Source organism: Zingiber officinale, chromosome 8B, assembly GCF_018446385.1.
Source record: "Zingiber officinale cultivar Zhangliang chromosome 8B, Zo_v1.1, whole genome shotgun sequence".
NCBI lineage: Eukaryota > Viridiplantae > Streptophyta > Magnoliopsida > Zingiberales > Zingiberaceae > Zingiber > Zingiber officinale.
This window is the reverse complement of record NC_056001.1, coordinates 12,663,102-12,687,008: the sequence shown is the minus strand read 5'-3', so window position 1 is coordinate 12,687,008 and position 23,907 is coordinate 12,663,102. Positions and strand designations below refer to the sequence as shown.

The 23,907-nt window shown below is 41.2% G+C and overlaps 2 protein-coding genes across 2 annotated transcripts; both read right to left on the bottom strand.

Annotated features, from left to right (window-relative positions):
* Positions 1–1,083: 1,083 nt before the first annotated feature.
* On the bottom strand, positions 1,084–3,238 carry LOC122017164 (putative vesicle-associated membrane protein 726). Its single transcript, XM_042574702.1, has 5 exons — positions 2,966–3,238; positions 1,780–1,918; positions 1,569–1,689; positions 1,371–1,433; positions 1,084–1,230 (listed from the first exon to the last, which is right to left on the bottom strand). Exons 1-5 carry the CDS (start codon positions 3,153–3,155, stop codon positions 1,084–1,086), a joined length of 660 nt encoding a protein of 219 aa, XP_042430636.1. The 5' UTR covers positions 3,156–3,238.
* A 302-nt stretch (positions 3,239–3,540) lies between these two features.
* LOC122017163 (HIPL1 protein-like) lies at positions 3,541–6,836 on the bottom strand. Its single transcript, XM_042574701.1, has 7 exons — positions 6,636–6,836; positions 6,376–6,533; positions 5,325–6,107; positions 5,006–5,222; positions 4,603–4,781; positions 4,109–4,350; positions 3,541–4,022 (listed from the first exon to the last, which is right to left on the bottom strand). Exons 1-7 carry the CDS (start codon positions 6,721–6,723, stop codon positions 3,635–3,637), a joined length of 2,055 nt encoding a protein of 684 aa, XP_042430635.1. The 5' UTR covers positions 6,724–6,836; the 3' UTR covers positions 3,541–3,634.
* Between the last annotated feature and the right edge of the window lie 17,071 nt (positions 6,837–23,907).

Here is a 23,907-nt window from a genome sequence, read left to right as displayed (position 1 = left end):
GACGATGTGGAAGTCAAAGTTAAGGTGGTCAAAGTCTGAAAATCGTTGAGTCAACAAAATTGGCCAAGTGGGGTGGCAACGAGTCGAGCAAGCCTGAAGGGTCCGATAGGCTTGAAGACTCATCTAAGCAGATCACTCGTCCAGACGGGACAATTATACAGAGAGGACATTAGATGCTCGTAATTGTAACGACCCTATAAGGGCTTGTCTAATCGGATCGCATGTCCGGTCGTGCGAGGAACTACCTACCAAGCTGAGCGATTGTGGAGAGGAGCAGCTGAGATCGATCAGGCAGGGAATCCCGACCGAGCGACTCCTCGCTCGGTCAAACAGTGTGACCCATTGCTTAATTAATTGTATGCTTCTGGGAGTTGGTATCGCTGACAGCAGGACATGGTCAACGGGCAAATAGTATGACAGAAGATTCCATTGTCATGTCAAGGATTTACACGTCCTGTTAAGGAATGGTGTCAGAGACACTTTCCTGACATGTCTTTTCATAGGACAGTTAGGAAAACGTGCACGTGCCTTGAGGGACGTGCATGTCTGCTACTGGAGCACTATATAAAGGGAGGATCCATACACCGATGGATATATGCGCTATTTGTGTTTGAGCTCTTGTTGTTGCTATGGTTCTTTGCTGTCTTTCTACTATTCCGATGACTAATTTGAGCGTCGGAGGATCATCGTCGGGATTCCTTCCTTGACCCGGTATTGACGTTCTTAATTTTACAAAACGGAGCCATCTTCACGAAGTCAACTGCTGAGCCATATTTTCAGCCAGCTATTTTTACTATTTTCGGACAGGATCAATATCCTTATCTTTTTCATGAAAATAAACACAATGTAAATGATAATTTCAGCTACTACACATTCAAAGACAGCTCGAATAACAAGTTTTTTTTTAAAAAAAAAAACAAAGGAAAACACTGTTCCAAAACAAAAAGACATAAGAGTCAAACCTATTCACATCGTGAACAAAAAAAAAATTAGCAGAAGGAACGAATGGAGTCAATGCGCTAAAAAATAATGTATCAGTTCATTAAGCAACTGGCGGTGGTAGTCATGCATTATCCAACCCTATTAGAAGCACCTGAAGCCATGGCAAATTGATATGAGGATAAGGAGCAACAAAAGAATAATGATGCCAAAAACAGCCAACTTTATCTTCATATTCTCTATCCACATTTTTCTCCTCATCTTTGTTCCCTGTTGTCTGAAATCTTGTGCCTGAAATCCCCCACATTTAAAATATCGAAATCAACAAAAAGACAAAAGTAAAACGAGAAGATTTACTGAAAGAACCAGCACTGTCGAGGTAACCTTGCAATTGCCTCTACAGATATGTCAAACATATTTCCATTTCATACCTGAGAGCGAAGATTGTCAGTTTTATCGACAAGCAACTCAATTTTCTCCCCACGTTCAAGAACCTAAAATCAGAAGAAATATATATATATAGATAGATATATAAACAAAACATCGACAACATTATTTTGGAATATAGCTCTGTTCAAATTGGTGTGGGATTTGTATGAACAATTAAAAGGAAATAAAGAAAAAAACACCTTCTCAATATTCTCCATCATTACTCCTTTTACTTCAGAAACCTGAGCTTTGACTTTGGCGATCTTGTCTATCTCCTCAGGGTGATCCACACAGTATCGCATATGCTCTTTTAGCTTGGACCTAACATTGTCGGCAAAAAAAAATTAAAAAAATCCATAATTGACTATCTCAACAAATAGCATCAAAATGTTCAGAGGAGAAAAACTGTACTTATATTGTCCGTTAAGGCTATTGGCTGCAGCATTCGCAGCTTTTGCTGCATATTTTTTACCGAAGTCCTCCTTAACCCTCTCGAGAAAGGCAATGGGAGTTTGCCTGCCTGCCGATTCATTGGCCACAACGCAATATGCTGCAGTAATGATGTCTGACATCAGATCCACTAGTGAAACCATTATTCGAATATTACGGATTATACTATAGACAATTGTAAACTATGTATAAATAGAAATCTTCAAGCTTTGTCGACTAAACACAGTAGTTATCATGCCAACACTGATTAAGTTTAGCATGACTAGTTTGTCAAAGAATGGATTGTTATATGACCAAATAAGTCCAAAGTACCTGCCAGTCCATTCAAACATAGGGAATCGCTTTGTTAGTTAGAGCAAAACACCATGCCCACGATATTTCACAAGAGTTTTCTTAGGAAGGGAAGATCTTGAACATAAGGATAATTTATTAGCGGAATATATACAGGTTGAACCATTAGAAAAGTTTCGAAATGCACAATTGATTCCTCAAAGACGTATCTGTATCTGACATCAAATATTAATTTAGGGGTTTCAAGATAAGCTTCAGAGTTAATGTCGCTTGTCTGGATTATCTATCACATTATCTCACTGTTGAAATGGCCAACATCAATGCCATGCGCAGGTTTGTGAAATAGATAGTGGTTATTCTTTTCCTTCAGTATTTGTGGATTGATGCAGATAAGATTAAGAAGAAACGCTCTATACACACAGGTCCTAGACAATACTGATAAATAATAGATATGTCGTTGATTCCCATAAAATGGAGTTATTTCTTCTCAAATCTAGGCATTCAACGACAAAACAATCTCCAGACAAAAACAATTGCATGCAGTTTCACGTTGCATCCATATCCATGACATCGTAAAGCAAGCGCGCATACACAAACACAAAGAAGGGTGAAGAATGAGCGTCGATATCAAATGACGAGCGATATTCCATGCCATACAATTGAAGGTCATCCGAGTTCGAAATCCATATCTTGAATTAATTACGGAAATCGATTAAAGAAGTGCCACGATTAGAGACGTCTAGGGAAAATTAATCAAAAATAACCACAATGTATGATGATTGATGCATCCGAATTCAATCCAACGCCTGACCAAGGAACTCATCGAAGAACAACTAAAACAGGGATAGGGACTCACTGAAACCGTTCTCGACGAGGTAATTGAAGGTGTGGCCGTCGCAGTTGTAGTTGAACCTGTTGTTGGAGGAAGGGAGCTTCTGGAGGCATTGGGCTGCGACGGTGGTGAAGTTTCCGGGGAAGGCGGTGTACTCAGCCAAAATGATGGTCCCTCGAGCGACGAAGCTGTAGATCAGCGTTTGCTGCCCCATCTTCCCTGTCGGGGAAGAGGTAACTCTAACCCAAGTGGCGCTGAAGGTCCAAAGGAGGAAGGAGGAGGATGAGCAATGGCGAATGGTTCAAGTCTGTGGAATCTGGAGAGGAGAAGAAGAGGCGGTTTTTCCGCTTCATTTTTGTTCTCCACCTGCCACGCTGCTCTAATTCTGGGGATCGTTTATTGAATTTTGATCTCAAAATTATTTTTGACCCTCGTATATTATAATTATCCTCAATTACGATTATATATTTATATATTTTTTAACAATCTAAACTAAATTGTAATGATCCAATTTTATCCTTATAGTTGGCAATATCCAGAAGAAAGCACGCAAGCAGGATACAGAAGAAGCACTCAAAGCGGTGGGATTGATTCAGAGATGATCAAATCCATGAAATGGCATTGGATAATCGCCTAAATTTCCATATGATCGCAGCATTATGGACAGCCTCACTCACTCGGCATAATCTTCTCCTAAATCAAACACCAGAGCAGCACCAGCAGCATCATCACCAGTCTCCCCAGCAACCCCCCAGTTCGGCATGCAGATGAAGACTGGCCGGGAGCTGAACTCCCTGCGTCGGTTGTGTCCTCCGACGGGCAAGTATAGTTGCAGTGGCTCGGGGGAACGATTCTGTACACACCATTGCTGCTTAACAGGAAGACGTCCTTTCTGTTGTCTTCCCCAAACGAATATACGTACCCTAAGCTGGGAAGAGCACTTCCGGCGACGGCATCGCACGGTAATGGAGAGTTGTTGGTGCAGCCGAAAGGAATCAAAGTGCTGGTGAAGTTTCCACTGTTCTCAGGGTTCTCTGTGGCTGCCCAAATAGCTCCACCATAAAGATCCGCGTACAAGTACCTGTTTTACAGAACAAAAGTTTTTGCCATAAAGAAATTGTTGTTCCGTGCAGTATAATTCAGAATTTAGTATAACAGTTACTTCACCTTCCATGCAAGCATGGGTCTGTCGTGGACCTGTACACATAACCGCCGGCGATCGATGCAGAGCCCATCGTCGTGTTTATTTCGGAGTGCGTGTAACCCACGACGGGGAAGATTGGATTTATGGAGCTGAGTGAAGTGTTGCCTCTGGGAGACCAAGGTGGAGTATACAAATTAGGACCTTCGTAGACACGCCATCCATAGTTTCCTCCCTTTGTAATCAAATCTACCTCTTCACACACCTCCTGCATGTAATTTTGTTGGTATCAGTTAGCACGCTAATCTTTGGCATAATACTGAAACTTTATTGTTCCACAAGGCAGATTTGTTCAGAAGAATTATCGTAGCATAGCAGTATTTCGAAATGGAAGAGGAGAATCGAAATTTGCAAATTAAAGTGCTGTGAAACCGTGGAATTCTTCTCATATATTAAAGCGTTGAAGAAAATAACCTTGAAAAGGCAATTCGAAACAAGATATATAAATTGAAAGAATCACCTGGCCAACATCTGCACAGAAGAAATAGGAAGGTCTTTCTATATCGAAACTGCATCTCCATGGATTCCGTAGACCCAAGGCCCATATCTCAGGTTGTAATTCGCCATCGACAGTGTAAGGATTATCGTCTGGAATGGAGTAATTTCCCCACAGACCAAGATCATTTATTTGATTCTCGCCTACAGATCAGTAGCAGTTAGAACAGCTGAAACAATCAATCGTAATTGAGTAATGCTGCTGGCAAAATTGAACATGTTAAAATGCTGCGGAGTCAAATTTCATGAGCATGCATTGATACGCGTAGGTGAAACCAATTTGATTTTGTCATCTCACTAGATTTTTGAGGAATTGCACTCAAAGTGAGGAGTTAGAGGAAACAAAATAAGCTTGCCAAGGGACTTACTTTGGATGGTGTTTATGTCGAGTCGCATAATTTTCCCAAGCAAAGATTTCTTGTTCTGAGCAAAGTTGAAGGGGTCTCCTCTGTTTCCACCATCTCCCATCATTAAATACAGATAGCCATCTGCTGGTCCAAATAGAATTTGCCCACCATGATGACTTGTATAAGGAAGGCCCATAGTGAAGATCCTCCTTACTTCTAAAGGACTGGCACTAGTTGCCTGGCATCAACAAGCACAGTTCGTGTGCGATTTGCTACATAAACACGGTGACGACGAAAATAATTAAGCTCTGCTTAATCGAAGATAGTTAAAGATACATACTGTGGAAGGTGTGGTTGACGAACTATTGGCAGTGAATTCAGACACAACCACCTGATATTGACATGGTTGGGCACCATTGTCCCTACCGAGGTCTGAAGGATCACATCCTACATCAGAATTACAGGAACATCTTCCAGAACAGCTTGTGGATCGAAGCTTATCGCAGTTGTACGAAACGAAAAACCGACCATTCGTCGTAAAGTTTGGGTGGAATGCCAGTCCCATAAGCCCAAATTGAGTGTCGCAGTGGACTAAATCAGTTAAATCAAGAAAAGGGTCGGACTCGTCAATCTCCAATGTTCCTCCTGATCCTTGTTCAGGGACACTTGCCAACCATATTTTGCCAGCCTGATTTGATACGAAAACGCGATCGGAGCCATCGGGGTGGGCAACCATGTTCAGGTAAGATCCGTTGCCGATTCTCTCAAGACAAATACCTCCGGGGATGGGTGAGGCCGTGCTGCTACTGAATGAGGTCGAGTTACCATCGAAGCATAGAATGCTGTCACCCGATGAACCTCCGAACGCTTCACAAAAGTCTGATTCGGAATGCCAGACATCGGCGAGTCGAGATGACGACGCCGGTAGTCCAGGTTCAGCAAATGGAGAATTCTGCATCGAAACATTATTGCAGGAATCCCAAACTTGTTTACAGAAGTTTTGGTCGGAGACGCTGGCCAGTGAAGAGGCTGCTGATGATGAGACGGTAGAGTTGCATAGATTAGGAACTGTAGCGAGTGTCGGACCCGTACCAAACAATTCAGCGGAGTATGGATCACATCTCTGAAACAAATAGGAAATTATATTCATATTAATGTGCCACCTTCTACGGAAAAAGAAAATCAGAATCAATATTTTTAATATTATATCTTTTTTAAATTATATAACAATAACATATATATAGGTCTCCTGAGTCCAGGCCTGGACATGGTCCGACCACGGCCGGAACTCCATACTGTTGGTAACTAAACACCAAAATTTCTCCAAAGCGGACAGCGACCCCGCAAGAGTAACAGAGACGATGACTAGTCCAGGGGCAAGGAGTAATTACCGCGCAGACGATCGATCTCATAAAGGCGGCGCATGCCAAGTCGGAGATGTTCATGGACTCGAACTGCCGCCGGAGGTCACCGTCGTCGGTGGCGTTGCAGCAGCTGCTGCCAGTGTACCCGCAGAAAGCTAAAGGCGTCGTCCGAGTCACGGGCGCCACTGGAACAGAACAGACCCTAATTAGCTCTGTCTGTCTCTGAGCAAAAAATAACGCACGAAGTTTAACTAAAATGAAAGGAACGAGGAGATTGAAAAAACTACTTGAATCGGTGCAGAGTTTGAGTGCGTGAATCTCCGGGAGGAAGAAGAGGAGGCAAAGAAGCATGACGATATCTTCGGCTGGCTTCATCTTCTGAACTCAAAGAGTGGGCTGTTGTGGAGTTGAGACTTGGGAAAGGAGGTGGACAAATAGGGCATTCATATCCAATCAATCTCTAGCAGATCTGCCATTGTTGACCTTTGCGATCAGCTCCGCACAGACGTATATAATCAAATCGTTTGGTTAAAGAACGGTTTATTATTTTTCTTATTTTTTATTTTTATTTTGACAATAAAATGTCTTATTAAAATAAATATAGTTCTCCTGGAGAAAAAATAAAATCAAATATGAAAGAAAACTTTTGTCTTGGGACATCCATTTTCCTTAAAAAATGTTATCGCTCATGCTATTTAATGAAAAATATATTTCTTTATTAAAAACTGAAAATAGTTTGATTTGAATATGTTGCAGTAAAAACACAATTTAAGAATTTCTGATGTTATTAAAAGTTAATTCTATCCCTTTATTTTTAGTATATATTTTTAATATATATTTTTTGTCGTCATCCATAAAAGTGTTGGTTGGTGCGCAAGTAGTTGGATCATGTCCTAGTGCTTTGACTTGTTTCTTATCCAAGCTCCACTTTGGCTGTTTTGACCGGGGTCGCCTTCACATCTTTGTTTTATTGGGATAAAATAATATTGATCTAATTTATTTACTTTAAATAAATGTCTATCTAGAATGTTTTTTTAATTCAAATATTTAGACTTTTACATACTGACAAATTTTGAAAGTGCGCTCGTGGTAATAAGCCCGGCAGTAAAATCTATCCTTGCACCATTGCATTTTGAACTGTAATATCTATCCTTTTTGTAGGACGAGATTTGAATTTCGATAAAATTGATAAAAAAAAAAAAAAAAATCTTTCGGTGCAGTTTAATTATAATTTTCAAAGTACCTTCTCATGTATAATCGTCAGACAAACCATATGGGATCTCTATAGCTATAATATCCATTAAATATTTACGGGTGTACTATCTAGAATGCTCTTAAACTCTGAAAAATCATACGGTTGGACTCTTAGGATATAAATTTAATTATATTGAACGCTTGACGAGACTATCCACGGGTATTAGTATAGATTATTACTTTTATAATAAGGAATTTCATACATGGATCGTCTTAAAATTCAACATGGGGAAGGGTATTGATGTCACACTCAAGCAAAATGAGAAGGTGAGTGATAAGTCATGGGGTTTGATCGCCACAAGTTACCTTGATAAGATTAGAATTAGTTCTTTGCCTAAAAACTAGAAGGGAGCTCTCACCAAAGAGAAACTAAAATTTTCATTCAAACTTACTTAATTTTCCATACAAAAGTTCTCCTATTTAACATCCCTTAAGATCCACTATGCACTAATTATGCAATAAATATCATGTTTGCATGTATGATATTTATTATCCACTAATGTAACTACTAATACTAGCTTAATGCAACCATGCATGCATGGTATTTATTATACTAGCTTAGGAACTCTCAAAAATACATTAAAACCCCACAAAGGACATCAAAAGTCACTTTAGAAAAAATCCCCCAAAAATGCATACAAAAATGGTCCTCATATTGGTCCAATTTCACTTTCAATTTGAAGGAATGTGATCCATTTAGTTGTTGCCTCCTTTGTGTATTGATCATCCTTTTCCTTGAGCCCTATTATTAAGTCTTCCAAAACTTGCTTCATTCTCTTAGTCTTGGACCTTGTCACGGGTCCCCCAATTCCCTTCAATGCCTCTTCTTGGCTCACATCATTCCCTCCTTTAGGTGAATTCGTCCTCAAATTTAGGTCTTCATCACCTACATCAAAAGGACTCAAATCAACCACATTAAATGTTGCACTAACACCATACTCACCTGGTAAATCAATTTTGTAAGAATTGTCATTAATTCTTTCCAACACTTGGAATGGTCCATCTCCTCTTGGTTGAAGCTTTGATTTCCTTTGGGTAGGAAACTGTTCCTTCCTCATATGAACCCACACCCAATCATCGGGTTCAAGGACAACTCTTTTCCTCCCTTTATTGGCTCGATTTGCATATTGCTCTATTTTCTTCTCAATTTGAGTTTTAACTTGCTCATGAAGCTTCTTCACATATTCTGCCTTTGTTTTGCCATCCTTGTGAACTAAAGAAGAAGTGTTAGGTAAAGGAAGCAAATCAAGAGGTGTTAGTGGATTGAACCCATAAACAATCTCAAAAGGAGAAAATTGAGTAGTAGAATGGACCGCCCTATTATAAGCAAATCAACATGAGGTAAGCATTCTTCCTAAGATTTAATGTTCTTAATAATTGCTCTAAGAAGAGTAGAAAGTGTCCTATTTACCACCTCAGTCTGGTCGTTAGTTTGTGGGTGACATGTGGTGGAGAAGAGAAGCTTTGTTCCCAGCTTGTTTCATAAGGTCCTCCAAAAATGGCTTAAAAATTTGGTGTCACGATCTGAAACAATGCTCCTAGGCATGCCATGAAGTCTTACCACCTCTTTGAAAAACAAATATGCCACATGAGTTGCATCATCCACTTTGTAGCAAGGTATGAAGTGTGTCATCTTGGAGAATCTATCAACTACCACAAAAATGGAGTCCTTACCTTTTTTAGTACGTGGTAGCCCTAAAAAAAATTCATAGACAAGTCAGTCCAAAGAAAATTAGGAATAGGCAAAGGCGTGTAAAGTCCATGAGGTAATGTCTTAGATTTTGCTTTTCTACACACAATGCACCGTGTACAAAATTTCTGCACATCGTGTTTCATGTGTGGCCAATGAAAATGTTCAAGCAGCATTTCTAAGGTCTTTTGAACCCCAAAGTGTCCCATTAAACCCCCCTCATGTGCTTCCCTAACTAGCAATTTACGCATGGATCCTCTAGGCACACAAAGTCTGTTATTCTTAAACAAATAGTTGTCATGCCTAACAAGCCCATTTTGTGATTTCTTTTCACACGTAGCATATAATTGGGAAAACTCATTATCATGTACATACAATTCCTTAATATATTCAAAGCTAAGCAATTTAGTTTAAAGTGTAGCTAACAAGTTATACCTTCTTGAAAGTGCATTTGCTACAACATTTACCTTTCCTTGCTTATGCTTAATCACATAAGGAAATTGTTCAAGAAATTCGACCCATTTGGCATACCTTTTGTTGAGCTTCTCTTGCCCTTTCAAATACTTCAAAGATTCATGATCACTATGAATGACAAATTCTTTAGGCAAAAGATAATGCTGCCATATTTGCAATGCTCTAACAAGTGCATACAATTCTATATCATAAGTGGAATAGTTGAGAGTGGCGCCACTTAGTTTCTCACTAAAATATGCAATGGGATGACCATCTTGAAGTAAAATAGCCCTAATACCCACATGAGATGCATCACATTCAATCTCAAATGATTTGAAAAAATCAAGTAAAGCAAGAATGGGTGCATGTGTGAGTTTATCCTTAAGTGTTTGAAATGCATTTTCTTGATTCTCTCCCCATCTAAAACCCATGTTTTTCTTAATAATTTCATTTAGGGGTGCTGCCACTGTGCTGAAATCCTTCACAAACCTCCTATAGAAACTTGCCAACCCATGGAAGCTCCTAACCTCACTCACAGTTTTTGGAGTTGGCCAATCTCTAATGGCCTTAACTTTCCCTTTATCAACCTGCACTCCTTTAGAACTTATGACAAAACCAAGAAAAACCACATGATTAGTGCAAAGAGAACACTTTTCCAAGTTAGCATATAGTTTTTCCTTTCTAAGGACATGCAAGACAGATTGGAGATGTGCAATATGCTCAACAAAACTCTTGTAATATACCAAAATATCATCAAAGTATACTACCATAAATTTTTCAAGAAATTCTCGTAAGACATGGTTCATAAGCCTCATAAAAGTGCTTGGTGCATTAGTTAACCCAAAAGGCATTATCAACCATTCATACAATCCATATTTGGTTTTGAAAGCTATTTTCTATTCATCCCCTTCCCTTATCCTAATTTGATGGTACCCACTTTTCAAATCAATTTTAGAAAAGAACCAAGCACCATGCAATTCATTAAGCAAATCATCAAGTCTAGGGATAAGATGTCTATATCGAATTGTGATGTTGTTGATGGCTCTACAGTCAGTGCACATCCTCCATGATCCATCCTTTTTAGGCACTAGAATTACGGGTACAGCACAAGGACTTAAACTTTCTCTGACCCATCCTTTTTGGAATAACTCCTTTACTTGATTTTGTATCTCCTTTGTTTTTTGAGGGTTGCTCCTATAAGCTGACCTATTGGGCAGAGAAGTGCCAGGAATAAGGTCTATTTGATGTTCAATCCCTCTCATTGGAGGCAAACCGTGAGGTACTTCCTTAGGAAACACATCCTCAAAATCCTGCAAAATAACAACAACATCACTAGGCAAGGAGTTAGTATTAGATTCCAAGCAAGTTTCCTTGCACAAAAGAAGAAATATAGGCTGCCTTGTCAAATAAGCTTTCTTCGCCTCACTTCCTCTTGTAAAAAAAATTTCTATTTTTCTCTCTTTCTTTTCCTCATTCTCTCTTTTCTTTTGAATTTTGTCCTCAAAATCAAGTATTTTTTTTTCACACACTATTTCTTTTTCTCTTTTCTCTCTCATTTTTATTTAATCTTCACAAACCTCCCTAGGTGATAACAGTACAAGTATGACTTTGCAAGAATTGTGGACAAAAGAGAACTTGTTAGAGAATCCATCATGATGAGCTCGCCTATCAAACTGCCAAGGTCTTCCAAGAAGAATGTGGCTTGCCTCCATAGGCACAATATCACATAGAACGTGATCTTCATATTTGCCAATGGAGAAATTAATCAACACTTGTTGGTTCACTACCAATTCACCACTATTACTTAGCCATTGGAGTTTATATGGCCTTGCATGTGGTGTAGTCTTAAGGTTGAGTTTGGTGACCAACCTAGTGCTTGCCACATGGGTACAACTTCCACCATCAATGATCATAGAGTATGTCTTACCTTGAATAAGGCAGCGGATACGAAAAATATTTTCTCTTTGATCCTCCTCATGCTCCTTGGCTTGGCTTCCCAATAATCTCCTAACCACCAAGAGATCTCCATCTTGCGCATAGGCTGCTCCATCATTTTCCTCATCGCTTTAGGAAGAGGAATGAGAAGAAATTTCTTCACTAGAGATACTCCCATTATCCCTCACCACCATAGTCTTCTTATTCGGGCATTCAGATGCAATATGACCTTTTCCCAAACACCTAAAACACTTGATATCCCTACTCTTATAAGTGGAAAAAGAGGTAGTATGAATAGGCTTCTTAGTGCTTGCTACCTCCTTAGAATTTGAAGAAGAACCCTCCTTCTTTGGCTTGTCCTTCCAACTTGAAGAGTAGTTTGGAGAAGAGGATTTCTTCATAACGCCCTTTCTCTTTAATTGTTGCTCTATTTCCATTGCTTGATGCACTAAGTCATCAAGCTCCACATAATGTTGTAACTCCACAATGTCTCAATATCTCGGTTTAGGCCATGGAGAAACCGAGCCATGGTAGCTTCCTTATCCTCCACAATATTGGCTCTACTCAAAGCCACCTCCATCTCCTTGTAGTAATCATCCACACTCCTACTCCCTTGGGTGAGTCTTTGCAATTTGTTGTGCAATTCCCTGTGGTAGTGGGAAGGCACAAATCTCCTTCTCATCAAAGTCTTCATTTCGTCCCAAGTGTTGATAGGATGCTCTCCATACCTTCTTCTCTCTTTTTGCAATTGATCCCACCAAATTAAGGCATAATCGGTGAACTCAAGGGCAGCCACCTTTACTTTCTTTGCATCATTGTAATTGTGGCATGAGAAGATTTGCTCTATTTTCATCTCCCACTCAAGATATGTTTCGGGGTCATTCCTCCCTTGGAAGGAAGGTATCTGGACTTTCACACCTCCTAGATCATCTTCTCGTCTATGGTCTCTACCTCCTCTCTCACGTCTTCTTCCCCCTTCATGCCTCCTTCTTTCTCTTGGTGAATCACATAATGGGTCACTTTGATGAGATTCTTCATGATTAGAATTGCCCCCATGGTTGGAAACATTTTCTCCTTCAAGTCGGTCCATACTTTCGTGTATTTCTTCAAGTTGTCTTTGAAACATTCTTTCAAATTGTTGAGTAAGTGCTTCCATTTGAAGCCTATTAAGATCTCGCTAGGGGAATGAGGTGATTTTTCCCCACTTATGCTTGCAAAATGAAAAAAAAGGAGATGACAAGGAAAATTACAAAAGAAATGTTAGACGGACCTCACCACTATACTCATGTGGTTGCACTCAAATTTATCCACTCAGCTTCCTTATAAACTCTTAAGGAAAGAACCTTATCAATGTCTTTCTCAAGACAGCAAGTAGACAATCAAGTGAACAAGAAACCAACAAGAGAAATAAACGGATAAAACGAGAAATTCAGCAATGATCAAGAGCAATGAAATGAATATCTTTAAATTCAGATTTCATAAAGAAAGAATATTGAGTCCTTTCAATTCACAAATCCTCCTTTTTTTTCTTTTTTTTTAATCAGAAACCAATGACTAATGATTCCTCTTTTTTTCTGAATTTTCTTTTTTTTTTAGTTGAGGACCTAAATAGTGAATAGAAATTTACAATGGATAGGGACAAAGAGATCAACAAAGATGGACAATAACAAAGATGAAAACAAGACACAAACCTGGAAATCAAGGAGTCAAGGCTCTGATACCAAATGATTGTTGGTGCAACCATAGGTCAATGTTGACCTGGTTGACCTGACTCGAGTTGTATTTTGATGTTTGACTTAGGAAGATTGTTGGTGCAACCTTAGGTCAAGGTTGACCTAGTTGAGTTGTATTTTGATGTTTGACACTCGTGGAAGAGTTGTATTCTTGATATGGGACAAGAATAGATGTTTGGGAGATTATTGGTGCAACCGTAGGTCAAGGTTGACCTGGTTGACCTGATTCGGGAAAGAGTCCAAGTATGGAGACTTGGCACGGGAAAAGTCCAAGTATGGAGACTTGGCACTGGAAAAGTCCAAGTATGGAAACTGTAGGATCGAAAAAAATTTAGATATCTCCACAATAGCATGATATTGTCCACTTTGGGCCTAAGCCCTCATGGTTTTACTCTTGGGCTCTCCCCAAAAGGCCTCATGCCAATGGAGATATCTTTTTCTTATAAACCCATGATCTTTTCCATGTGTTTTCAATATGGGACTATGTTTGCAACCTTGCAACCCCAACAATCCTCCTCTCAAACAAAGGACCATGAGCTTCCCACGTCCGATCCTCGAACCACCAGGTCTTCCTGCCCCTCGGTCTACTCGACCTACTAGGATTTCCTGCCCCTCGGTCTACCCGACCTACTAGGACTTCCTTGCCTAGCCGCAACTAGGACTTCCTGCCCCTCGGTCCACCCGACCTACTAAGACTTCCTGTCTAGTGTCTGGTCCTCTTGATCCGAACATAGGAGCCCCCACTTTCTTTGTTCGAGGTCAATATTGTACTCACGTGGTTCAATCAGACCATAGCTCTTGTGCACAGTCGGCGGTTAAACCTTCTGGCAGTCCGGGCTCTGATACCAATTGTAGGATCGAAAAGAATTTAGATATCTCCACAATAGCATGATATTATCCACTTTGGGCCTAAGCCCTCATGGTTTTACTCTTGGGCTCTCCCCAAAAGGCCTCATGCCAATGGAGATATTTTTTTCTTATAAACCCATGATCTTTTCCATGTGTTTTCAATATGGGACTATGTTTGCAACCTTGCAACCCCAACAGAAACTTGGCACGGAGAAGTCCAAGCAGGGAGCTTGGCACGAGGGAAAGTCCTAACTGGGATGTTAGGCAGGTGGAAAGTCCTGGTGAGTGAAACCAGGCAGTGGGAAAGTCCTAACTGGGATGTTAGGCAGTTGGAAAGTCCAGGTGAGTGAAGCCAGGCAGTGAGAAAGTCCTAACTGGGATGTTAGGCAGTGTGGAAATCCTGGTGAGTGAAGCCAGGTGAAAGTCCGGGTGAGTGAAGTCAGGCAAGGGAAAATCCAGATGGATCAGGGATGATCGGACATCTGGTGTTGAGGAAAGTCCAAGTAGGTCAAAGGGATTGACCGGACACTTGGCGGGGAATTCTAGCAGGTCAAGGGAGTGACCAGATGCTAGGAATAAAGTACCAACAGGTCGAGGTTGACCGAATGTTGGTTTGGAAGGCTTGGGACTTGGTCTGGGCAAAAACCAAGTCACTAGTTATCTGATCGGTCTGGTGACCGATCAGAAGGTGATCAGTAGCCGCGAGAAAGACGCATGATCGGTCTGTGGACCGATCAGGAGCTTCCCTGATCGGTCGTGGCGACCGATCAGGAGACGATGTCGCGGAAGGAAGAGCTTCAAAGCCAAGAGTTGGGATCGGTCTGTGGACCGATCCGGTATGTTTGATCGGTCCACGATCGACGTAGTACGCATGTTTACGTGCAGACCGACGATCGGGGGACCGATCAGGATTCTAGCCGTTGCAACGCAATGGCTAGTTTCTTCGCTGTTTCTTCTTCGCAGGTATAAAGGAGACGAGGGCATCTTCTGTGCTGCTGCTTCTTTCTCTTCTCTTCGGCTACAGAGCTGCTGTTCTGGTGCTTGAGCTTTGTTGAGCTCTTCTTCGCAAGCTTCGCGTGAGCTTCTTCCTTCGGCTGGGACTCTGACTGAGCTGCTGCTGTGGTTGGCGTCTGAGAAGCTGTTGCTTCTTCAACAGTCGACAAGAAGGCAAGGGTTGTTTACATTTGCTGTGTATTTACTTCTTGCTTCTCTTGTATTTGTACTCCTTATCTTGCTGTTGCAAGAAGTAGTTGTGGCGAGGTTTCTCCACCCATAAGGAGCTCATATTTACCCGGTTCTCCGGGGACTCATCCACCGACGGATTGGTAGGCTTCGTCCACCTTACGGACATGCCGAGGAGTAGGAGTTCATCTCCGAACCTCGTTACATCGGTTTGTTTTTCTTCTCCTTAGTTTCTTCCTTGTATTTCCGCTGCGACTAACCCTAACTGTAGGAAGAACGCGAGAATTTGGGGCGGCTATTCACACCCCCCCTCTCTAGCCGAGTACGAACGATCCCAATAAGTGGTATCAGAGTGAGGCCGCTCTTCGACGGATCAACACCCGGGGGAGCACGGGCTAGAGATGGATCTCTATGGAGAAGATGTCACGATTCAACCCTTCTACGAGTCTCACGACAACTTCACATATTGGAAGGTAAGGATGATGTATTTTCTTAGGACTAATATGTTGAATTGGTTTTGTGTACAAGAAGGGTTTTTCCCTCCGATGGATGAGGAAGGAAAACCTATCAAGAAGAAGGAGTGGACGAAAGAGCAAATCCGACAATCCGAAATCAATGACGAGGTAACAAAAATTATTGAATTTGCTTTATCTAATAATGTTTTGTGCAAGATAGATAGGTACAACAACGCCAAGGAATTGTGGAATAATTTGGCAAAATTCCATGAAAAGGAGCCTAGTGAGCCAAGTAGCTCACATCATGGAGGAAGCAAATTGGGAGTTGAGGGCTACTCAACATCCAAGGAAGAAGAGGAGGAGAGCTCTTGTTCAAGATCGGAGCAAGAAGAGGCATCTACCTCCGGAAGGGATGAAGAAGAAAGCTCATCTACATCCACAACCCTAGGTAACTCAAACACTGTGATTTCAAGCAAATTACACATAATGTGTTTTGAGTGTAGGAAGTTTGGGCACTACAAGAGTAAGTGTCCAAAGAGGGTTAGAAAGACTCCACCGGCACCAAAGGTCAAGGAAGCCGGAGTCCCGACATGCAAGAGCAAGAAGCACGTGGTGTGCTTCCAATGCAAGCAACGAGGACACTATAGGAGTCAATGTCCAAGGGGGAGGCAACCTCACAAGGACAAGAGGCCAAACACATGTAAAGGGGGAGCTAAGGTAATCCCTAAGGTAACATTTAAAGCTCATTCTTGCAATTCTAGTAGGATGCATGCTAGTAGTCTTATTGCCATTGTCAATAATGATAAGCATGTTAACACTAGAAATCGATACATGTGCTTAGGAGCCAAGCATGTTAGCCTAGATAAGAACAATTCTAGAAATGCTAACCCTGGAATTAACTCATCTAAGGCTAAGTAAAATCTAGATAGAAATCCCAAATCATCTAGACACATGCCTAGGAATACCTCAAAGAAAAATGATAAATCAAAACTTGAGGTATTAGAGAAAGAAAATCAAGTCTTGAGGTCAAGACTTGACTCTCTAGAAAAGACTCTTAAGGATTTGACTCTAGGGTCTAGGGGTCAAAAACCCAAGTCCAAGGACAAGAAAGGTTTGAGTCACAAACCTAAGTCCCAATTGGTCAAGCCCACTTATCATAATGTTTCATTCGATTATAGAACAAAACCTAGGGCTAGGAAGACCATTACCAAGGTCACAAGGGGAGTCACCCCTATAGTTGACCTTGATGAGACCCAAATGACCAAGGCTTTAAAGCCTAAGAGGGTCATTAGGAGGGTTGCTAGGGAAGTTATCCCTAGTGAATATTTAGTGAACCCAATGAGCTCTAATAGGTATTGGGTTCCTAGGAGCATCTTCTCTACCCCATAGATGGGTTAGAGAGTGTCAACTCCGATTAGAAGGGTAGTTAACCCAACTTTGAGGAAATTGACACTCAAGGAGCATTTTCAAGGTTTTGAGAACTTTTGAAAATGAAATGGAATTATCATTTACTCCTTTGAAGAGTTAAATGTGCCTAAAAGATTGAAAATTTCATTTTTAATCTCAATTGGCACAATTTGGGAAAATCTAGAGAACTCTCGAGGAAAATAAAGCATGCCAAGTTTTGAGGATAAATTTGATCTTTAAGTGGCATGAATTAATCTAGAGTTCAAGAAGTGTCAAAATTAGGATTTTGGCATTTTGGGGCAATCTAGGATTAAATTTGAAGTTAGCCAAGTGGTTAAGGATACTTAGATAGGTAATCTAGGTATATTTATTTATGCTAAATCTTGCCATGATTGTTTGCCCTCACATGTCATGACATCATGTTTAGTTTTATTATCATTTGAAATGTCATGATAATGCTTAGGCTAGTTTTTATGTCATGTTTATTTAAGTTTCAAACTTTATGCCATGACATCATGACATTGGCACATGTCTTCATTTATGATACCATTTTATGCCATGTCATCATCTCTTGCATTAATAATCAATTGAATTGATTTAAGGATGAAAAACACATTTTGATATTGAGATCAAATTTGTGTTTAGAAAATGCATGAGACCTTAGTCTAAGATACCTAAACCCATATCTCACATCAAAATTGTCATGGATGTGTTTGATACACTTTAGATGTGTGTGAGATATTAGGATCATGAATTAGGATCAAGGTGCATAGTTCTTGTACCTAGATGAGCCTAATTCAAGAAATGGAGGATCATAGGGAAAGCTTGTGTACAAGTCATGTACATTTAGCCCTAAGATTATGGTCCTAAATTAAAAGGTTTAAAATCATTTTGAAATTGATTTGGAAAACCTTGATGAAGCCCATCTTAGTGATTGCATTCATCATTGAACATTGTGATACAAAGTTGAGTTAAACTTGAACTATTTCAAAGTTTTTGAACTTTGTATCAAGATTGAAAAATGGAAGTTATTTTCATAGAAAACTATTTTTCCATGATAGTATATGTTATGAGGAATGTATCCTCAAAATTTCACAATTTTTCGAATTTTCTGGAATTTTCTAGGAGTTTCTGAATTTCGGGAAGGAAATTTCAGAAATCTCCTGTCAGAGTCTGGATCGGTCTGGGGACCGATCCAGGGAAGTCCTGATCGGTCTGCGGACCGATCCAGTGAAGCATGGATCGGTCTGGGGACCGATCCAGGGGGCTTTTGATCGGTCTGAGGACCGATCAGTGCGTGCAAGTTTCTGATTTTTAGCATGTGTCTGAAATTTCAGTTTTTGGGAGTTGAGTTTCGGGTTTCTAAATGTTTGAAACTCTCCAAGACATTGTTGGTGCAATGGTCAAGGGGGAGTTGACCTTTAGGGGGAGTTTTTACCTAATTGTCAAGGGGAGTTGACTCTTAGGGGGAGTTTTTACTCCTTAAGACTTTTGAGGATTAGTGACATAGGATTGCCACTAAGTTGATTGTTGAGTTTAGTATCAAGGGGGAAATTTAGAGTTTCAATGAAAAGTATGGGACTTTCATTAGGAGGAAACTCTTGACCTTGATTCTCTCTTTTTGATGTGTGTCAAAAAGGGGGAGAGTGTTGGAGAATGGGAGAATGTTCTAGATAATGTTCAAGGAAGAACATTGAAGAACATTGGGAAACCTAAGTTAGGTTATCGGATTAACCTAACTTGATTATGGTTTTGTCAAACATCAAAAAGGGGAAGATTGTTGGTGCAACCATAGGTCAAGGTTGACCTGTTTGACCTAACTCGAGTTGACCTGACTCGAGTTGTATTTTGATGTTTAACTTAGGAAGATTGTTGGTGCAACCTTAGGTCAAGGTTGACCTAGTTGAGTTGTATTTTGATGTTTGACACTCGTGGAAGAGTTGTATTCTTGATATGGGACAAGAATAGATGTTTGGGAGATTATTGGTGCAACCGTAGGTCAAGGTTGACCTGGTTGACCTGATTCGGGAAAGAGTCCAAGTATGGAGACTTGGCACGGGAAAAGTCCAAGTATGGAGACTTGGCACTGGAAAAGTCCAAGTATGGAGACTTGGCACGGAGAAGTCCAAGCAGGGAGCTTGGCACGAGGGAAAGTCCTAACTGGGATGTTAGGCAGGTGGAAAGTCCTGGTGAGTGAAACCAGGCAGTGAGAAAGTCCTAACTGGGATGTTAGGCAGTTGGAAAGTCCTGGTGAGTGAAGCCAGGCAGTGAGAAAGTCCTAACTGGGATGTTAGGCAGTGTGGAAATCCTGGTGAGTGAAGCCAGGTGAAAGTCCGGGTGAGTGAAGTCAGGCAAGGGAAAATCCAGATGGATCAGGGATGATCGGACATCTGGTGTTGAGGAAAGTCCAAGTAGGTCAAAGGGATTGACCGGACACTTGGCGGGGAATTCTAGCAGGTCAAGGGAGTGACCAGATGCTAGGAATGAAGTACCAACAGGTCGAGGTTGACCGAATGTTGGTTTGGAAGGCTTGGGACTTGGTTTGGGCAAAAACCAAGTCACTAGTTATCTGATCGGTCTGGTGACCGATCAGTGTGCTACTGATCGGTATCTGATCGGTCTGCAGACCGATCAGAAGGTGATCAGTAGTCGCGAGAAAGACGCCTGATCGGTCTGTGGACCGATCAGGAGCTTCCCTGATCGGTCGTGGCGACCGATCAGGAGACGATGTCGCGGAAGGAAGAGCTTCAAAGCCAAGAGTTGGGATCGGTCTGTGGACCGATCCAGCTGTGGCCTGATCGGTTCCTGATCGGTCCACAGATCGATCAGCGCAGGGCCTGATCGGTCCACAGACCGATCAGGGTTCTAGCCGTTGCAACGCAACGGCTAGTTTCTTCGCTGTTTCTTCTTCGCAGGTATAAAGTGTTGGAACCCCAAGGTGTTTTGATGTGATCAAACAAGCTAAGTTAGGTCCTGCGTTTGTTTAACCCTTGTGTCTAAGTGTGCAGGAGCTTAGGAACACAGGAAGTCGAGCGGAAGACGCGGCTAGCGAGAAGGACGGCACGGGAGAGAGCCGACGGGCTCGGTGCGTCTGAGGGACGAGGTGTCCGCGGAAGAGTACACCGGTGGACGAGAAGAGCGTGCGCGGCGCTCGAGGGACGAGAAACCGGGAAGGAAGGCTGCTCGAGGAGAAGGCCGGAACATGGGTTCGGGTGAGCCCTATTCCGGAAGGCCGAGATCACCCAAGCTAGCGGAGCCGGAGCGAACAGACCCGGACCGAGACTGGGACTTAACGAAGAAGTGATCCCGGACAAAAAGTCAACCGCAGTTGACTTTTTGCTCCGGGGCGCCCGGAACCATTCCGGGCGCCCGGAGCATGATTTTGACCAGATTCGCGATTTTCGCAAACTGACCGTTGGGGGATAAAGTTTATCCCCCCGGGGCGCCCGGAACCACTTTCAGGCGCCCGGACCAGTACTATAAATAAAGTACTGATCCGTACATTGAATGAACTACTTGTAATCCAGTGCTTTCATTTGTGTTATTTCTTTCTGTGCTTTCAACGATGTAAGAGGCTACTCCGCCCAGAGGAGAATCAATTAGTGCGCCTTCTTTGCCTTGGATTAGCAATCCTCTGATTGCAAACCAAGTAATTCTTCTGTGTCTATTTTCTGTTTTAATTAGTCTCTATCTTTTTAATTACAAGTTCTTTTAAATTAGTTGAATATCCGAGAAGGGTTTTTGGTTTTATTTTGTAGGACAATTCACCCCTCCCCTCTTGCCGGCCTCTAAAGGGACCAACAAGTGCTATCAGAGCAAGGCGCTTCAGGAGGACTAACCGTCGATCGAAGCAACAAGATGGCCGGACCAAGCATCGTTCCACCAAAATTCGAGGGGAACTTCGCAGACTGGAAGCGTCGTATGGAGGTATTCCTAAAAACAGATTTTGAAATTCGGTTTATTATGAAATATGGTTTTGTAGCTCCAATAGATAAAGATGGAAAAGACAAAGAAGAGAGCGATTGGACAAAGAAGGAGTAGAATGAGTCGGTAGCAAACAGCCGTGCGGAACATCACCTGCTGAGTGTGTTACCGCCTCAAGAGGTCAACCGCATCGGAAACTATGCATCTGCTAAAGAACTTTGGGAGAAGTTCTTGGAACTCCATGAAGGAACGTCTGAAGCAAAGCTCGCTAGAAGGGACATCCTCCGCAACAAACTGATGAACATCCGTCTGGAGAAAGGTGAGAAAGTAGCTGGTTTACACGCAAAGGTAAAAGAACTAGTTACTGGTCTCGAGAACCTCGGTGAAACGGTAACAAACCGGGACACTATACGATACGCGCTCAACGCGTTTCCAAGAACTCCGGAATGGACATCAATCGTCGACGCCTACTACATCTCAAAAGACCTGGAGGTAAGCACTTTAGAAGAGTTGTTTTCTACTCTTGAATTGCATGAAACCAGGTATGCAGGAACGACAAAGGATACAACCCAGACTATGGCGCTGAACGTAACCCAGAAGGATGAACTCGAGTCAGACTCCGAAGACGATCAAGAAGCATACATGGTAAGAAATTTTAAAAAGTTTTTTAGATCTAATAAATTTAAAATGTAGAATAAAAGGAATAAAAAAGGTGGAAGAAAGGTGCGGTGCTACCAGTGTCAGAAGGAGGGACACCTAAGAGAAGACTGCCCAGAACTCAAAAAGGCCAAAAGGAAGTCTCCCAAGAAACACAACCTAAAAGCAACTTGGGACGACACTTCTTCATCCGAATCAGAAGCTCAAGAATATGCCGGAATAGCACTAATGGCAAGCTACGATAGACAAAGTATATCAGAACCTAGCATCGATGAAGGGGGAGCGACCTCGGATGAAAGCAGTGAAGCAGGGGGAGATTCAGGCTTCAAGTCCGACATGGTAAGTGAGGTATGCCTCTTACCCCGATCGACTTTACTCTGGTATAAAAGCTATGACTAAATCCATGTATAAATTAGAAAATAAAAATGCCAAATTAGAAAATGAAATTTTAGAAACAAAGAGAATTTTGACAAAATCATGTCTTATAGAAGATTTTGAAAAATTGAAAATTGAAAATGAAAAACTAAAAGAAGAAATAGAAAGATTAAAAAAATCTAATGGTTCAAATATTCCTACTTTTATAAATTTAAATTGGTATTATAGATTTCATCAAAGTCAAATTAGAAATATATCAAAAATCTATATACCTAGGAAATACTTGGTTAATCCTGTAGGTAGGAACCTTTACTGGATTCCAAAAACCTGTTTAACTTGAAATTAAAGTCAGACTTAGCATTTTCAGCAAGGAAATTAAACAACTAATTTCTTTATGAGGCTTTGTCTAAGGAAGTGGTTGTTGCTCCAATAACCAAGAAGGCCTAGTGCCTCGCCACGACCTGGAAGCCAACTATCGAAATGAAAAGTTTAATTGACTAACTGAAAAAGCATTAATTTAAATTACTTAATACTTTAAAAGAGTTATTCAATCTGTGTTAGAAAATATTTAAAAACTTTCTAACTTAACTTAGAAATTTTTTTTATTATCTTAGAAATTTTCAAGAAAATTGACTTAGAATTTTTTTTAAAGGTTAACTTAGATTTTTTTTAAAAATTACCTTATCATTTTTTTAAAAAAAATTGACTTAGAATTGTTTCTTATGAATATTCACTTAGAATTTTTTTTTTAAAAAAAATTTTTTTGGGAATGCTGAGATAAGTTTTAAACTTAAATTTTTTTTAAAACACTTATGACTGTTCTTATCTGAAAAAAATTTTTTAAACAAAAAATTCTGAAGAGTGTCTTTACTAAATATTTTACACTTAAAAGTTCTTGTTTGAATTTACCTTAGACTTGTTTATAACCTCAATTTTTATGTGATCAAAGGGGGAGAAGTATGTTAAGTCTAGGAGGAGGTACTATAATTTTTCAATTGAAAAATATTTGGACTTATTTTAATATAAATTGTTTTTATTGCATATGGTTACCCTAACTTAACTTGGGTTGCTCACATCAAAAAGGGGGAGATTGTTGGAACCCCAAGGTGTTTTGATGTGATCAAACAAGCTAAGTTAGGTCCTGCGTTTGTTTAACCCTTGTGTCTAAGTGTGCAGGAGCTTAGGAACACAGGAAGTCGAGCGGAAGACGCGGCTAACGAGAAGGACGACACGGGGAGAGAGCCGACGGGCTCGGTGCGTCGCGGAAGAGTACACCGGTAGATGAGAAGAGCGTGCGCGGCGCTCGAGGGACGAGAAACCGGGAAGGAAGGCTGCTTGAGGAGAAGGCCGGAACATGGGTTCGGGTGAGCCCTATTCCGGAAGGCCGAGATCACCCAAGCTAGCGGAGCCGGAGCGAACAGACCCGGACCGAGACTGAGACTTAACGGAGAAGTGATCCCGGACAAAAAGTCAACCGCAGTTGACTTTTTGCTCCGGGGCGCCCGGAGCATGATTTTGACCAGATTTGCGATTTTCGCAAACTGACCGTTGGGGGATAAAGTTTATCCCCCGGGGGCGCCCGGACCAGTACTATAAATAAAGTACTGATCCGTACATTGAATGAACTACTTGTAATCCAGTGCTT

Coding starts and splice junctions, on each gene's coding strand:
- LOC122017164 (XM_042574702.1), bottom strand. CDS start 3,155: ATGGGGCAGCAAACGCTGATCTACAGCTTCGTCGCTCGAGGGACCATC. Junction 1,690..1,779: donor AGCCTTAACGGACAATATAA/GTACAGTTTTTC, acceptor CGACAATGTTAG/GTCCAAGCTAAAAGAGCATA. Junction 1,231..1,370: donor CTGACAATCTTCGCTCTCAG/GTATGAAATGGA, acceptor GGGGGATTTCAG/GCACAAGATTTCAGACAACA.
- LOC122017163 (XM_042574701.1), bottom strand. CDS start 6,723: ATGAAGCCAGCCGAAGATATCGTCATGCTTCTTTGCCTCCTCTTCTTC. Junction 4,351..4,602: donor TCTGTGCAGATGTTGGCCAG/GTGATTCTTTCA, acceptor AATTACATGCAG/GAGGTGTGTGAAGAGGTAGA. Junction 4,023..4,108: donor GACCCATGCTTGCATGGAAG/GTGAAGTAACTG, acceptor TCTGTAAAACAG/GTACTTGTACGCGGATCTTT.